Source organism: Etheostoma cragini, chromosome 1, assembly GCF_013103735.1.
Source record: "Etheostoma cragini isolate CJK2018 chromosome 1, CSU_Ecrag_1.0, whole genome shotgun sequence".
Classification (NCBI taxonomy): Eukaryota; Metazoa; Chordata; class Actinopteri; order Perciformes; family Percidae; genus Etheostoma; species Etheostoma cragini.
In genome coordinates this window covers 31,810,249-31,826,629 of record NC_048407.1, presented here as the reverse complement: position 1 = coordinate 31,826,629, position 16,381 = coordinate 31,810,249, and the positions used below count along the sequence as shown (strand labels likewise).

General features: G+C 44.1%; 1 protein-coding gene across 16 annotated transcripts in view; it reads right to left on the bottom strand.

Moving 5' to 3' along the window:
* Positions 1-18: 18 nt before the first annotated feature.
* Positions 19-16,381, bottom strand: part of tp53bp1 (tumor protein p53 binding protein, 1) — a 24,212-nt gene continuing 7,849 nt past the window's right edge. For 11 of the 16 annotated variants that reach the window (XM_034899167.1, XM_034899810.1, XM_034900047.1 and 8 more), the window contains 21 exons: positions 16,253-16,379; positions 15,794-15,888; positions 15,525-15,709; positions 13,705-14,836; positions 13,083-13,199; positions 12,788-12,979; positions 11,524-11,590; positions 10,115-10,207; positions 8,125-8,386; positions 7,876-7,944; positions 7,634-7,786; positions 6,615-6,832; positions 5,804-5,974; positions 4,482-4,879; positions 3,759-3,950; positions 3,424-3,603; positions 2,243-2,431; positions 1,785-1,879; positions 785-981; positions 461-597; positions 19-351 (listed from right to left, as the gene is read on the bottom strand). In XM_034899167.1, the coding sequence (XP_034755058.1) occupies positions 152-351; positions 461-597; positions 785-981; positions 1,785-1,879; positions 2,243-2,431; positions 3,424-3,603; positions 3,759-3,950; positions 4,482-4,879; positions 5,804-5,974; positions 6,615-6,832; positions 7,634-7,786; positions 7,876-7,944; positions 8,125-8,386; positions 10,115-10,207; positions 11,524-11,590; positions 12,788-12,979; positions 13,083-13,199; positions 13,705-14,836; positions 15,525-15,709; positions 15,794-15,888; positions 16,253-16,379 (4,469 nt within the window). In that variant the 3' untranslated portion in view covers positions 19-151. The remainder of the gene's footprint in view (positions 352-460; positions 598-784; positions 982-1,784; positions 1,880-2,242; positions 2,432-3,423; positions 3,604-3,758; positions 3,951-4,481; positions 4,880-5,803; positions 5,975-6,614; positions 6,833-7,633; positions 7,787-7,875; positions 7,945-8,124; positions 8,387-10,114; positions 10,208-11,523; positions 11,591-12,787; positions 12,980-13,082; positions 13,200-13,704; positions 14,837-15,524; positions 15,710-15,793; positions 15,889-16,252; positions 16,380-16,381) is intronic. The other 5 variants (XM_034900297.1, XM_034899555.1, XM_034900382.1 and 2 more) reach the window with 4 other exon arrangements.

Sequence of the window (16,381 nt, the reverse complement as noted above, 5' to 3'; positions counted from 1 at the left end):
ATGAACTTAAACTCGTTTAAATGAAACCAGGGTCACAATTTATTATCCCATAAAAACAGACAGGGTAACATTATATACAGAGAAGGCATGCAACAGAACTAATGCTGAACATTTAACATGGTCGAAGGCATTTTGCACATGTGGAGCCAGGTTATGAGGAGGCGGTGGAGGAGGAGTAGTCGTGGCGATACTGAGGCTTGCTATGGAAACCCAGGCGCTCCCCACGGATAACACTCTGGATGAGCCACTCAGGAGACACCAGTGGGACTTTCTGCGATGTCACGTTTTTCTCTACCAATGGCGGACAGGCACGGTCTGTCACCACAACATCATACTTGCCCGCTGGAATGTCTGCAGATGGAGGGGAGGAAAAAAAGAAAATGTCAATAACAAAAAATCCAGCAGAAAACGTAATATAATTTGGACGTTATGTTGTGGCTCCTGTGGTGGGAGTCTGTACCTAAGCCATCTTTGTCTGTCTGGAACTGTCGAATAGAAGAACCTCCACCCAAGGTTATCAGCTGTGCCCAAAGCTCCACTGGCTTCTCAAACACCAGAAGGACCCGCAGAGCTTTGAACGGGCTGCAGCGTGGATGCCTGAAGAGAAAAGATATATTTATTAAAACAGAACGTCTAGGTGGCTTTACCTGAGCACCTATTTCAGGAAACAATTTCTTAGCTTTGTGACTTGAATGCTAACACAAACCGATGCTCTCTCTCCCAAATCCATCCAGTAAAACCCAGAAAATGAAAAGCTAAATAATAAAGAGGAGTCTTATCTTACCATTCTACTATGGTCTCGTCTGGTCCTACACCGGCAGGCAATAAATAGTTCCTGTAGTTGAGCAGCTTGTTCTCTTTGCAGCAGTCTCGCACCCAGATGTGCGACACACACGGCACGCCGCTGGCCAAACACAGCAAGTACTTCCTCGTACGACAGTGCTGGTCTGCAATGAGCAGGCTCTGGTAAGCTGCCTTACACTGAAAGAGATAGCAGTGTCATTTACTGTAGCTTGAGCTGTGCTTCTATGTAACATTTATCACCATGGTTAACATTAAAAGGATAGTTAGAAGTCGGGTTTTATGAGGTACTTATCCATATTTTCACCCCTTCACCTTACTGTCAGAGACGTCTTCATGACGGGGAACTGAAGCTGTTATATTGCTCTCTTCAAAGCCACCAAACTCCTTTAACAAAAACTGTCATTTCACTTATAGAACACGGGAGTTGCTGCTCTACCGCGTCCACACTCAGTTTTATTAGTTCCTAACCTTTTCTAAAACCCCAAATTCACAGCAGACCAGCCACTCCTGGTGTGAAAAGGAGTCTGGTGGCTTTGAAGAGAGCAGAGATAACGGCTTCGGTTCCCCGTTGTCTGACAGCAAGGTTAAGGGGTGAAATATTCTAAATATAGCATACACTCAAACTACTGTCTGTCTAAAATCCGTTTAGCAGCTGCCCCTGTCCACAGCAGGACACAGCTTAGCTAGCGTGTCCAGACTCCTACATTCCTCTCCAAACTGACTTTAAAACACCACGCAGTGAGAACTGTATGACTTTGAAAATCAAAATGGGAATAATAATATAACTGGAGAAATGACTAAAAAAATATAAAGTCCAAAAACATAAGCAGAAAATAACAAAGATGTATCACATTGTGTCCCATACTTGCCTCATAGCTCTGAAATGCAGACTGAAAGCAGACTTTAATTGGAAAATGTTTGAGGCCATTATTACATAATTATGGCACTCATCAGTTTTATAGTCGTTTCAGAGAACTTACTTGTTCTTCATTGAAGTCTGGCAGGACAAAGCCTCCACCTGCCTGCAGCTGGGACTCTGTGTATGCTTTGTTATATGGACCTGTCTGCACATAATCTGTAACAATAGTTATGGTTGCTTTAGTTATAACAGGAAGAGAAATTTCAGCTGATTCAGCATGCTGCTGTTGGTGTGCATGAATAAATCTGTAATCCTCAGAAAGAAATAAAATATTGTCTCAGTCAAAATACTTTTTTGAATGAATCACAGTATACATATTTTGATTATATCACTGTCATAAGATCCAGATAATGTTTTAACACAATCACACAGCCTTATTTAGGTTATTTAATCAGCAGGATTTTTTTTTTGAAGCCCAGGATGCAGCCTGCAGTTGCTGTTAAACAATGAAACCGGCATTACGTTAAATAATTGACAGTATTTAATAATTGTTAGAGGCCTATGCATTGTCTGCCTGACCTTCCTCGTCATCGCTGCTGTGCTTGTTGGTCAGCCGGTCGATCTCAGACGAGGTCGTCAGCATGAAGGCGAAGCCCATGAAGAGAGTCGTGTTCTGGGGCAGCGGGCCGTGAGTATCCCCCACGTCACACGACTGAGCGGGGAGGTCTGTGCCGCTGCCAGAGGTGTTACACAGCCCGGCCCGCTGAGCTGGAGGCAGAAACACACACACACACGTGTTAAAGTAGAAAACAGCAAAGGGACGGATTCAGATTCTATGAAAGTTGGAACTATTAAAAACAGAATTACAAAAACATATTTTCCCTCTTACCACTAGTGATATCTCCCTGCAGTTTGTTAAATTTGAGATCTGTCAATTCTGAAATAGCTCCCATTAAAGCTGCTGACTCTGTTCTTTGGATGATCCAAAGTGAAAAAAAAGTGTCACTAAAAATCAATAAATACTACAATCACTATCTGCAGTGAGCTAGAGGTAAGTGAGAAGATTTGTTTTCTGGGATTTAGCTGAACCGACCTCTGGAGCATCGGATATATTCACCGTCTGTATTAAAGTGATTCTCTAAAACCGTGACTTTACAGAAACACACATTTGATCTTCCCTCCACCCGTGGACCATCACCATGGTAATACTGGTGCGCGTTATTAATTACCAGTCAGCCTCAGCAGCAGCCAGCACACAGCGGCAGAGCATGGACGCAGACTTTCCTAAATGTCTTAGCTATGCTCAGTACAGAAATCACACATTACTGACTTCATATCACACAAGAAGAACATCTGAGATCTGACAGTGATCATTTAATCTACTGCCTAAACAAGATTTAAAAAGTCACATTTACACAATGTTAAAAAGTTAAAAATATTTCTTTTAAGAAAAAAACGTTTAAAAAGTGCTATTAAGACTTGCAAAGTGATACAGCCACTGCAGACTCATTAAAACCATTAACGAGAACAATACATTATGTTTAAAATCTAAAACTGGTTTATGGCTTTGTTGATGGATAGAATTATGTAAAAACTTAACTTTGAAGTATGGAGTCAGGTTAAAAATCTGAACGATAAATAAAGATGAGAAAAAAACTGAAAAAAATCCTTATAATAAAAAAACTGCTAACTATGAAACCCAACAACCCCAGTCCTCTACCACTGTTGAGGTCATGGTTTTGGTTAGCGGGTCTCCATACCGGCTTTGACCCCAGAGCCCCTGCGGCCTCTCTTGGCCGGCGTCCTGTTGTCCTCGGAGGCCATCAGCTTCCTCTTGCCAGAGGGGCCGGGGGTTCGGGGGCTGCTGGAGGAGCTGCGGTTGGGAGTGTTCTGACCCTCGGGGCCTCCTCTGCGCCTCCTCTTCCCCTCCACCAGGTTATCTACGTGAAATTAATTTAAAAAAAAGCATTTGGAAACAACGGGTTTCTGAATATGTGATTTATAAAAACACAGTGAAAGAGTTCCTCTCTGACATTCTAAACACACATCAAACTGAAAATGGGGATCTGTGTGCGTCCAGCTGCGGTGGTCTTACCGAGGCTGATGTCGGAGGCTTTGCTCAGGGTAGTGGAGGGCTCGTAGGGCCCGAGGCTGTGCTGCTCTCTCAGCTTGTTTCCCTGCTCCAGAGACAGGATGATGGCGGTCCTGTTGTACCACTGCGTCTGTCCATCCTTCTCCACACTGTAGAACAGCTCCTGCCCCTCTGTTTTATGGCCCCTAACAACACCTAAACACACACACACACACACACACACACTGAATATTACCAGAACAAATACTAGCGTCTTCATTAAAATGAATGACTGTATGAAACCTGCATGGCTGTCACTTTGGTCTGAAATGTGCTGGGGACAGAGGCATTTCGAGAGGCTGGGTACGCATACTTTTTATTTTCTCTTTTCCGCAGGTCAAAAGCTCCAATCTATCCCTTTAAAGCTATAGTCCATAGTTTATTTACCCCCCCATGAGGAATTCTAAGTAATGACAACAAAACTGTCAATGCGTCCACTTGACGCCCCCCACCATTGATTAGGCAGTGGAGTCATCTTGCTACCCTAAAATCCCACACAGAGATAAAGTTGATGGTACACATCTTGATATAGTACTATATATAGTAATATTTCCTGGAAGTGCAATTAAGGATCCATTAAAACATAGAATAACTTGATGGGAAAGTCTGTTTTTGGCTCAACCAATGATTTAAAATCCCTGAAAAAAAAAGGCGGAAGTTAATTTCCTTACTACATTGCTCCCTCACCTATGCTGAAGTACTCGTCCTCCAGCAGAGCGGTGACCTCCGTCTCCAGGGGGATGGGATCACACAGCAGGATATCCTTCCCCGCCACCTCGCACTCGTAGCCGTCATCAAACCGCAGGCGGAATCTCCCCTCCCCGATGTCCTTCATGATGCGGCCGGAGTAGAAGCAGCCGTTGGACGACCACTTGGCTACCACCCGCAGGCCGACGAAGCTGCTTCTGGCCGAGCTGGCCTCCTCCGGCGATGACCTGAGGGAGTCGGAGTGGCTGGGCAGCTCGGCGTCTGTGGGGCTTACGGGGAGGCGCGGGGGGAGCATGCGGGTGTACAGCTCATCCTCTGAGGAGGACTGTGGCTGGCCGTGAGCACCGAGCCTCTGCTGCGAGCCAACACCCCCTCCCCTTAGAGAGAGAAACCACGTTTGTTCAGACAGCAGGCAACGTCAGACGTTGATTTAAAGGCTTCCTGTTTGAATAATTCCCTTTCCCCTCAACCTATAGCATCTCAACTGGAATGCCTCCCCTCAGCAGGTTTACCTCATTAGATATAATAGTCAGTTCAATGTTTGTACGTTCAGTCGTCCAATTCATTCAATAAACATTATTTAACCAAACAATGTGCAAATAAATAAGTTTCCTTCTTTTTCTACCATGTTAAGATAATAGTATTTTGTGATATTCCTTTCTGATTTGCTGACAACAAAGCATTGAATGATGTAAGCATTCAAGCTCAACCATGTGCATACAGCAGCTTGTCTCTGCTTTGCCTTAAACTGAAGTATCTGCAGCCAGGTGATGTGAAGTACTCAAGTGATATTTGATGCTAACTCAGTTCTGGTTAGTTTGGGAAGGTTTATTTGATCATAAAACTATAAACTGCACATTATGCAGATGTTCAGTAAGTACACTGTCAATTGATTAATAGCACATTTGGAAAAAAAAAAGTTTTATGAAATCAGAATATTTACTGACATTGGTTTGGAAACGATTTGTAAATTGGTGGAGTGAGAGAATATTAACAAATTTGATAACTAACAATTTGGTCAAGTCCAAAAGGATTTTGACACGTGTTATTGTAAACTGAATGTTCAAGTCATCTGAAGTTGTCACCTTGTCCTCAGGGAACTAGCTTACAAGAAAAAAACAAGAACATCATTTATTAAATGAATCATTAGTTGTAGCGCTGAGTTAGAATATTAGCAGATTAGTGAAAAGATGAAAAGTAAAGTGTTAATATAGATAGTGTAAGCTTCCAGCAGTGTGCCTGGTATCTCTGCCTCGCCCGTGGTTTCTTTGGGTGTAGGCCGGGCCTCAGCAAGGACTCACCTTGACATGGAGGACCGGGATGGGGGCCGGCCCCTTCTAGCCCTTCCTCTGGGGATCAGCGGGACGAAGGCCCGGGACCCCAGGGTGCTGTCACCTCTGTGCATTGTGACCACTGACCCTGCCCTTTGACCCCTGTGACCCCTCTGTTGCTGCCCGCCTCCCCTCCTGGGACTGCAGACACACAGAGGAGACCAATGGATCCGGTCAAGATGCACAGGCATTGATCTGGGGCTACTTTCAAAATCCAAAGCTCCCCGATGAACAAGGGGCGTTCAGTGTCCCCCAGATTCATGTCTGCGAGCAACTTGTACCTGAACCAGGCAGGGATCAGTAAATCACTAGGAAGTTAGGCTGTTAGAAAGTAGAGCTGCACCATATATCATTTTCTCCATATCACGAAAGACACTTTCAGTAGAAAACTGTGCTTTAAAAATGTAACGGTCACTGTTTTTAGTGCTGCCTATTATATTAAATTCAATGTTCAATCGGTTCAGTGACAGAACGTTGTTTGTTTTAAATTCAACAAGCATTTGTGTACTTTAGTAGAAAACTGAAAACAGCAGAAATGCAGAACTGAGCACATTTCACTATCAGTTTATTTAATATTTTATTGTTATCGCAAAATTCAGCAACGTTATTGCATATTTTCCCTATATGGTGCAGCCCTATTTGAAAGCCAAAGAAGGTGAAGCAGTGACACAAGGATCAGCATGCAACTAGTACAGACAGACAAAGCAGAGAGACCTTATTGACCGGACTGAAGAGACATCGTGAGCATTTTGATTGGCAGTGTGGAGCGGGAGGCGGTTACCTGAAGGATACGGCCCCTCGACTGGGCGGCATGATGAAATCCGGCCTGGTGAAGCCGCTGCTGCTGGTTCCTCCGGAGCTGTGCTGCAGGCTGGAGGCCTTGGACGACAGAGAGCTGATGTCAGCCAAGTCACCAGAGGTCAAAGAGCTGCTGCCTGTGCGGCACGGGGAGATGTCGCCGTCCAACACCTGGCAGTCCACCACTGGCTCCTCCGTCTCCTGGTAACATTCAAAGAGCAACTTTTATATTACTTTTCTGGTCTTAGTTTTTGTTTCAGGACTCCTACAGACATAAACCAGGTAGATCAGCGGGAAACTCTTCCCGTCATCTGTGCACTTTCTGCAGCTCCTCTGAAAGCTCGGTTTAGGTTCCCTCCCCCCCCCGCCAAGCCCAACCTGTTGTGATTGGTCATCATCCAGAAGACCTCAGAAAGGGAATGCTCAGAACTTGGAGCAGCATGACCATGTAGGGAAGTCCGTTTCATTGAGGTACAACAATACAGGGAATTGCAAGACCCCACTGAGACCCAATGAGATCCGAGCATTCACAGCTGGGCACAGCTAACCCAAGCTGTCTGCAAGGCTCACGTCTAAACCTCATTAGTTAATACTTTGGTATTGTTTAACATTATTATAAAACAGTATATATAATCTTAGAAAAGTCGAAGAAGTATAATGTGCACTCTTTAATATAAAGAAGTCACACATTTTCAATTCAAAAAGATATGAAATATGTAATTTCTAACTTGCTAATGAAGTTGCATATTACCGTAGATCATCAATCCATTTAACAAAAAATGCCATAACCACTTAAAATGTGTATATATGGAGATTGAGGAGGATGTAGTTTGTGGTGCTGTTGAATTGTTTAGCATTATACCGAGTAGTTTCAGGAGTTAGTTTCAGCTTGGTGGACCTAATGAAACGACAACTGGGTGTATGAAAGTTCACCTTACAGCTAAAGACATTTTGATAACTCTTCCTGTCAAAGACCAGAGACAAGGGAAATCTGTCGGCTACCTCGGTGACTTTGCGTTCCACCTCTTTGCCGTCCTCATAATACACGTCTGTGATGACCCGTGTGACGGTGGTTCGTACTTCCTGGATGGTGCGCACGTGTCTGCGGTGGGCGGGGGCTGCGGTTCTTCTAAAGGACGGAGACTCTGGTTCACCCTTTAAGGCAAAATTCAAGAGAGTCAACGGGAAAATATTCACAGACATAAGCAGAATTAAAAAACAGCTAAACAGCTGGATGTCCCCACCCTGCCAGCTGGGGAGCGGAGCCCCGGTGTATCGAAGCTGGTCTGCTGGGAGACTGTCCGCTGACGGAGCTGAGACACAGGGCAGAGTGATCAACACCACAACAACCATGTCACATAATACAGAAACATACCATAATCACCATTTTTAGTAAGAACATGACTACAATATATTCAAATCCATGCTCTACATTAGCATAGCTAATCCTTTGTGCTGTGGCGAGCTCCAGATGTGCGCAGTAACTGACTAACCTTGTTGGACGGACTAGAGGCGATGGTCTGCTGAAGAGCCCTCTGACTGCCATCGGTCCTGTTCGGGGTGGGTGGCTCTGGAGCTTGAGGGGGTCCTTGCTTATCCCCAGACTGCTCGGTAGGGCCGGGAGGATCCTTAAGGCTCTCCTGCGGTGCTGCCAACGCTTCCTGTTGTGAAGGCTCTGATTGGCTGTTCGGGAGGCTGTTGCATCCCAGCGAGGACGCCTGGGAGCTACTCTGTGGCGAGGCAAACAGCTCCTCTCTGCAAAGATGTTAAAAAGATACAAATGTGACTCTGTGGGACATCTGGTCGAAATTCAACAAAATATTGTCAATATTACAATCTGCTTGAACCGCAACACGAGGAGCTATCTGTTAGTAGAGTTGGGTTTTTAAAACCTGGTGCAAATACGGCCTCATTTCGGTGCCACTTAAATGCCTTCTGCGCTTCTCTTTGTTTCTCTAAAATGGACGTTAGAGACAACAGAAGCATCGCTGAATGTGGCGCTCAATATTACCACACTAACGTTAGCTAGTAACTAGATTAAACACGGTTACAATGCTGACAGCTAAACGGTGTAAAGTGTGACTGTATTACACTGAAGTGGATTCCAACACTGGGACAACATGGCTGTAGAAATAATTCAATTCAATTCAATTTTATTTACACAGTGCCAAATCCCAACCTGATTATCCTCACCATCTCATTGTGCTTTTAATAAAAGTGCAGGTCTAGACCGTACTTTGTGATGTTATTTCACAAACCCAACAATCGAATAGTTCTTAAATGTGTTTAGGCACAGTTTAGGCAACGGCATCGTCTTTAAAGTACCGTTTTAGCACTGGTATAAGAAATAAAAAAAACTATCCCCAATCCTATGTGTCAGAAATCAAAGCCTTTTCATTATGACTTTTCCTCTGGTGTTGTCGTCATCACCCTTAATTTTTTTTCCTCACTTGATGGTAAAATAATCAACAAAACCTACCTAAATAAATTGTGTTGCTAGTAGACTTTTAGTCTGGTAAGTCTCCTATTAACATCGGTGTGCAAACAGCACAGTTATCTTAACTGTTTACTGCAAGTGGTTTCAAGAGAAAAATCAACTGCAGAAGACATTTAGTAAAACAATCACACTGTATCAAAGCAGGAGTATAAAACTACACCTCAGCGCTCACGTTTCCCAAGAGAATATGCAAAAAATAACCTCCTCCAGAAAGTAGGTCGCGCACACACGCACACACGCGTGCAACTCAACACACATACACACACATGAAATGAACCTTCCTTATAGCATCTTTTAAATTATGTGGTGGTGACATGATAAAGTGATAAGGTGATGAATTTTGTGAAAAAGACATAATATCACCTTGTGTGTCCCTGAGCAAGACACAAAACCGGAGCGACCTCTCACATATATAGCAATTGTCGCTTTGGATTAAAAGCGTCAGCTAAATGACATGTAATGCATGTCATTCCCCATCTCTATTCCTTTTCATGTCTCCAGCTGTCCTGTCAAAATAAAGGCCTAAATTGCCCGTAAAATAATCTTTAAAAACCAAATCTAGACCACAAAGCTAATAAAAATGGGTCAACACTGTTGTGAGCATATGGCAGGCTTTTCCCCTGGTGTCTTATATATTCCACTCAGTCTCATAGGACCAGGTGTATATATACACACAGACACAAATATACATCTGGGTACAACATTTGGCTAAAACGTGTGTGGAAACCGTCTGACAAAGTCTGACATTTCGGCTCCATACAGTAGTGTTAAAAACTACTTGCAGGATTCAAATGAGAAACTGGGAAAGGAGCTGGGATGAAAGCCACTGGCGTTTTGGCCATTCATTACCCATTTTCACCCAGTTTTCTACATGTTTTTTTTCTCGTCACAGTAAAAGAATCACATCCGGCTCCATGAGATCATATTACAAATAATACATTACACTGAAAGATACACTCCTGGCCTGTAACAGTGAGCGTGCTTACCTGACCGGTGTGGTGTTGCCTCCAGCCTGGCTGTCCTCCCTTGGCTCCTGCTGTCTGTGCACCTGTCTGACACGACTGAACACTGACGGGCTGCTGGGACATGGAACATCAGGGTTACACTCCTATTTTTTTTTTATTTATTTTTTTTTACAACCAGCACAAAATTGTCTTGCAAAGCAGTTGAATAACATATTGATCTAGCAGTGTAAACTGCGCTGCTGGTGGTAAATAAACCCTGAAATGCATTAAACCGCCGCTAGTCTATATCCACGATGTCCCACTCCTGGGATTGGTCCGTTGCTGCAGGAAATTACGGCGGATGTCACTCTTTTCGGGTGGATGTCTGTTACTTTCTGCTTTCTCGCTTTGGAATTTTAAACTGTGGTGATTTATTAGGGACTATAGTTACCTGGTCCTCAGATCTCTGCAGGGTAAATCCATACAGCTAGCTAGACTATCTGTCCAATCGGGGTTGTCTGTTGCACGTCTAAAAGTAAACTTGAACCTAAACATCTAAGTTCCTTCGTGAGTGGCAACAGGGCTCTGTGCTTAGCACCACCCAAGACGATTGTGGTATGGGTCTAAAGCCAGACCCTTATCCGCAGTGGATGGAGGAAGGTCTGGCAAGGGGAGACTATACTGCAACTAACCGATGTGCTCTACCAAAGAGAAGTCAAAACCGTCTTCAGCTTATGTGTCCTACCCACGGTGACATTTTCCCAATTTGACCGGTGACAAACAGCGCTGGCTGAGAAGCTCTTACCGAAAGATTTCTACGCTGCTCTTTGCTGTTGAATTTTGTTGGAGGTTTTTGAAAGCCTGTGTGTTTTGACAGCCTCTGTCTAAACTCGCAGTCACTCAACAGTGCGCCTAAATAATGTTTAACATTCACACTGTGGTGAAGGAGGCTGAGAGGACAAAACACAGTAGAGTTCAGTAAAGTAAGAAGGATTTTGAGCTCATATAGATTCATTAAAATATGCCATTTCAAACTATCTTCTTCTAGAGATGTCTGGCTCAGGACATCTCTACCTCAAACATACTGTACCTCTGAGCTGACACTCATGAGCCAACATACTAACTAACTAACTGAGATATTTGTGATAAGCTAAAGATGGCCATGCTGGTACATCACTTGGGCTCAAATAGATCTATGAATGAAAAACAGAGCCACTCGAATAGGTGTACTTTTCATCAGTTGGACCTTAAACTAGCCGTAAGTCTGACTGCTCAAACAGCTTACAAGAGACATGTATAAATATCTCAATACATCGGTGCCACTGTGTGTGAAGAAAGAGGCTGAAGAACGTCCTTCAGCTGCTTTTCATTCCCAAGGGACTGAGTGGAAGGAAGTAACACACTTATGAAAGAATTCAGTTAATGTGCATAAAGAGAGAGTGCCAGGTTACCTGGTAACAGCCTTGGCAACAGTGGTAACCTTGACAACAGATTCATCCTCTTCTGATAGTGCTGGCTCTGGGGGATAGAAATTAGACATTTATAAATGAGGGGGCGATGAGTGCATTCAACACACGGCTGGCAATTAATATCCTAAATACAAACTTATAGATAAATATTTATGTATTTAAATCATTTAATATTTAACAGACATTCGTTTATCTAAATGTACATTTCAATATTGTTAAAAAACAAACTGCCTCGCATGCTTGCCGGGGCCTGGGCCACTGCTACTTAGCTCGCTGACTGATGGAGCCCAGATGATTGTCTACTTGTCTCCAGAACTCACAGCGAGCCAGTTGGCATGTTGATGAAGTCCTGTTACACAGGCTGGCGCTACCGAAGGTAAACAAACAACGAGGGGGAAGAAGAGGACTCCACTTAGACGGCAACGGAAATCTCAAAGTTACAAGAAGCTGTGTCTCAAAGCAGCGTAACTGGACAGACTATTTGATTCTGTTGGGAAGGGCTGCCGCCGAAATCGTCAGACAAATTCAAGGGACGGCAAGAGACTCCGTTGTTTATGACCAAATAACAGACTGGCTCTGTGACACGGTGTAATGCACACTGTGTCCTGCTTCCTGCCCTCTCCAGAGAGAAGGACGTAGAGAGGTCTTCAGTGTTTAAACAAAGATATATAGAACATTGTTTTATTACTTTAATATGTAATGTGCCGGTATGTAGATAATTGAAAAAACATTTTTAATAAATAAACATACAACACGTAGTTATGTAAATGTGCAGTATTTATATAGCGCTTTTCCAGTCTTAACGACTACTCAAAGCGCTTTTACGTCTACAGGAAACATTCACCATTCACAACCATTCATACACTGTGGCCGGGGCTGCCATACAAGGTGCCACCTGCTCATCAGATAAACACTCACACACACTCTCACTCTGATGCACCGGGGGCAAGGACACTTCAACAATGACTGCAGGGGCGGGGATCGAACCGCTAACCTTCCAATTGGCAGGCAACCGCTCTACCACTGAGCCACAGCCGCCCCTTATGTCTCCTGTTGTATTGGTTTGCCCTCTTATGGACATAATGTGCAAAGAATATTTGTATAGAACAAAACAGTTTTTTTTTTAATTATCTTTAATTGCCATTTTTGGGCCAATTTTGACTGATCTAATCACTCCCAAAAGATACACACGCCCAGGGTTGAGCATGAAAGTGTGAGGGAGGAACAGCCCGCTGACAGCTCTTACTCTGCAGGCTGAACCGCTCCGAGCTGCCCTCTTCGACGGGGGTCACCAGCTTCATCCTCAAACTCAGCTTCCCGTCTCCCTTTTCCGTCGTGTCATCCCCGCTTTCCCCTGACACAATGTCACTGGCTGCCATTGCCCCGTCTGCGGAGACATCCCCCACCACGCCTGACTTTTCAGAAAAGGAACTGATCTCTGGAGAAAAAGAAAAGCATTAAAGAAGCTTAACATTAGATCATGTTATGCCACTTGACATTCAGTGGACATGTTGTCCAGTTTGTCCGGCACAAGAACCCACCGATGGGAGTGCTGTGTCTCAACGTCTGCTTCAGCTGGCTGATTAGAGGGGGCGTGGCCCCGACAGCAGGACCAATCAGCTCCCCTTCTTTAGGAAGTGTGAAGTGGAAGGAAATTTCTGTAATAGAAAAGCAACATTGGATTAACATTAGATCTACTTCAGAGCATGGCTCCAGTGAAAGCAAGATTGGTCTCGAAGAGAGATGCTGTGACTCTAACACAGCCATTAACTCTTAACTCAAATGTATCTATGCAGACTAAAAATCTGCTAAAAAAATCCTTGTTGAATTTATGTAATAAGTAGTATCTGGGGGAGTGTATTGCCAACGCATTTTCTATACCAGAAGCTACAACTTAATTAAAATATAATATTACTGAATCAAGAAAATAATCAACCGATTAACAATGAAAATAATTTTTTCAGTTGCAGCCCAAGACTTTATGTTTGACCTCCAAATAAAGTGTTTGGGCTAATCTGCTACAATGTTTGTATGTTAATGTTTTTTCTCAACCTCTTTAATCGTCCCAAATCCAGGTTTTAAAAACGCTGCTTTTAACTAAGTAGTGGATGTCACACTTTGCTGACTGTGACATACAGTACAGTATATCTGTGCCCATCTTACCTCCCGAGCTATCACTCAGGCTCTTGTCTTTGAGACCCTCTGGTTCAGGCCCCACCCTCTCAGTCTGGGAGAACCTATCAGGAGCCGGGTGCACCTTTTTCGCCTGCGCCTGGGACTCGTGGCCGTTAGTGGAGATGGACACGTTGCCTCCGATTGGCTGGGAACTGTTGGTTTTTGATTGTGATGACACGTCTTTCTGAAGAACCTGGGAGTCTCCCTCGCTGTCTGTAACGACGATGACACTGTCCTCTCCTCTGTCGCCGCTCTCCCGCTCCACGGGCTCAGGAGACAACAGCTGGCTCTGCGAGAGGGCCAGAGCCATTCCTGAGGCCCCGCCTCCAAATGCGCTCTCCCCCTCCTCCATCACTACCTCCTCTTCGACCTCGCCCTGCACAGGCTCATCCATCACGTCTTTGACAGTTTGACTGTTGCCACCCGTTCCACACTTTTGTGAAAACGATTTTACGGAAGGACTCTTTGCAGTTCCTCCTTCCTTCCTCAAGTCTACAGAACCCTTCACCACATCCACAACAGATGTGATAGAGATCATAGACTGCGAGGACAAACTGCATGGTGTAGTGTCTGGGGGGGTCTCCTGGACACAGCTGTTAACAGTCAGATCGGAGGGATCAAACTTTGGTTGAGAGCAGGACACTGCGTCAGCAGAGCACGCCTCTTTGTTGTCACTCTTACGGTCTTTTACATTCACATCTTGCACATTCCAAGAGGTCTTTTTGTGCACGTCAGACTGCTGCGACAGATTGGACGGCTCCTTCGTGGCACATTCACTGCGATGCTTTGGTGATTTAGCAAAGGCGGAAGCTTTAGAACTGGTGGCGGTTTGTGACTCTGAAGAGACGCCGTTGCTCTCGCTCCTCTGGTGTGAAACCACGGAGTCGCTGGTGTCGACAGCGGGCGGCTCCTCCAGTTCCTCGATCTGAGTGGCCTGGCTGTCCTCCTCAATGAGTTCCTTCTGGGCTGGGCTACTGCTCTGTGTGTTCATAGAGAGCTGCAAAGGCAAAGTGAAAGCAGCTGACTCCAGCTGTTGAGACTGTGTCTCGCGAGGCAATGATGTCATCTTCTTATCTGACTGTTGTGGTGCCTCTTGGCTCTGCGTTGGGACAAACACATCCTGAGAAAACAGAAAAACACACGCATGGAATATCATGAACTAGGGCAGAAACAACAAATTATTTTCATTATTGATTCAAATGCTGATTCTTACTAAACATTTAAGAAATTGTTTAATCTCTAGCCTTAAAAATATTAGAAAAATCCAAAGATATGGCAACTTACACTAAAATCAGGAACATTTCCCATATCTTAAGAGAAAGTTAAGCACTCTTCACTTGATAAAATACTCATCAATAAGCAAAATTGTTGACAATTTTCTGTTGATCGATTAGTAAACAAATCGCTGCATCCAAATGGCAAACCAGGATGCGAGTCAAAAATAAACTAATCTGTTCGAAAACAATTAGTCGCTTAGGCAATCAGTCAATTGACAGATAGTAAATCAAGAACAATCATTTTTCAAACAAAACTGCCAAACACTGAGCTTATTTCATAATGCGTATGGCACATTGCAGGGGTGGAATATAGGCTCAAAAAACACTAATCAATGATTTAAAAAACATACTGCGAGGTAAAATAACGGAATTTTCTGGTGAATTGTGAGGGTCGATATTCTTTATCTTCTGACATTTCACTCAACAACTAACTAATTCATCTTTTCATTCATTTAAAACGCAGTGAGGTACCATGAGCTGCAGCCCTAAAACAAATGAATGCTAATTGATTCAAATAAAAAATGTACACACATGAGAGAACTCTGGCTGGGAGGGTATAGCGAGAGCTCGCTCCAACACAAATCCAGGGGAATTCTGGGATAGAGGAGTTGAGGCGGACGGGTGTGGCTTGGAGTCTGCCTCCGTTTCCATTGGCTCTTCCTTTTCTCCGGCTCGGTCTTCTGGGGGCAGTGAAGTATCCATCGCTTCATCAGCACCTGACAAAGCAAACTCATTTTAGCTCCACTTACCAGCTGACTTTCAATTCAAAGTCAGCCATAAAAGTAGGTTAAATCATTCACCGTGTTCATTCTCTGGTCCAGTTGGTGAATTGGGAACAATTAAAGGGGTGTGGGTGAAGTTGTCTTGGGTGGGGGCAACATAGTCAACAGAGCTCCTGGAAAAAAGGTGCAAAGACAACAGAATATTAGGTCATTAGCTAGCTTTCACTTGTGTGAGGACAGTAAGGATGTTTAGGATTAACCGTTTAACCCTTGACCAACAATAAGAGTTTTGACCTATTTAAAAACTGTAATTAAAACAAAAATAAAAAAATGAAAAAGTTACAGAAAAATGTTTGACAAGCTGTGTTCTAAGCTTCTTTTGAATGCCGAGTTTGTGGCTCTCTGCTGGACGCTGCTGCTACATCAACGATGACTCGTCGCTTGCTTGTCAGTTAATGATTCACGATCGGTTAACAAGGTTCAACAGGATGGATAGCGGACAGGATAACTCAATATGAGAGAACTCTTGTGACTTACTGGGACAGGCTTTCCTGCACTAGTGTTCCCTGTCCAGACAGATGCAGCAGTCGCAGGGTGTGGGCCGGTGTCGAAGTGGGGTGAGCCTGCTGCTCCGGCTCAGACACTGTGCTGTCCACCGCAGCACCT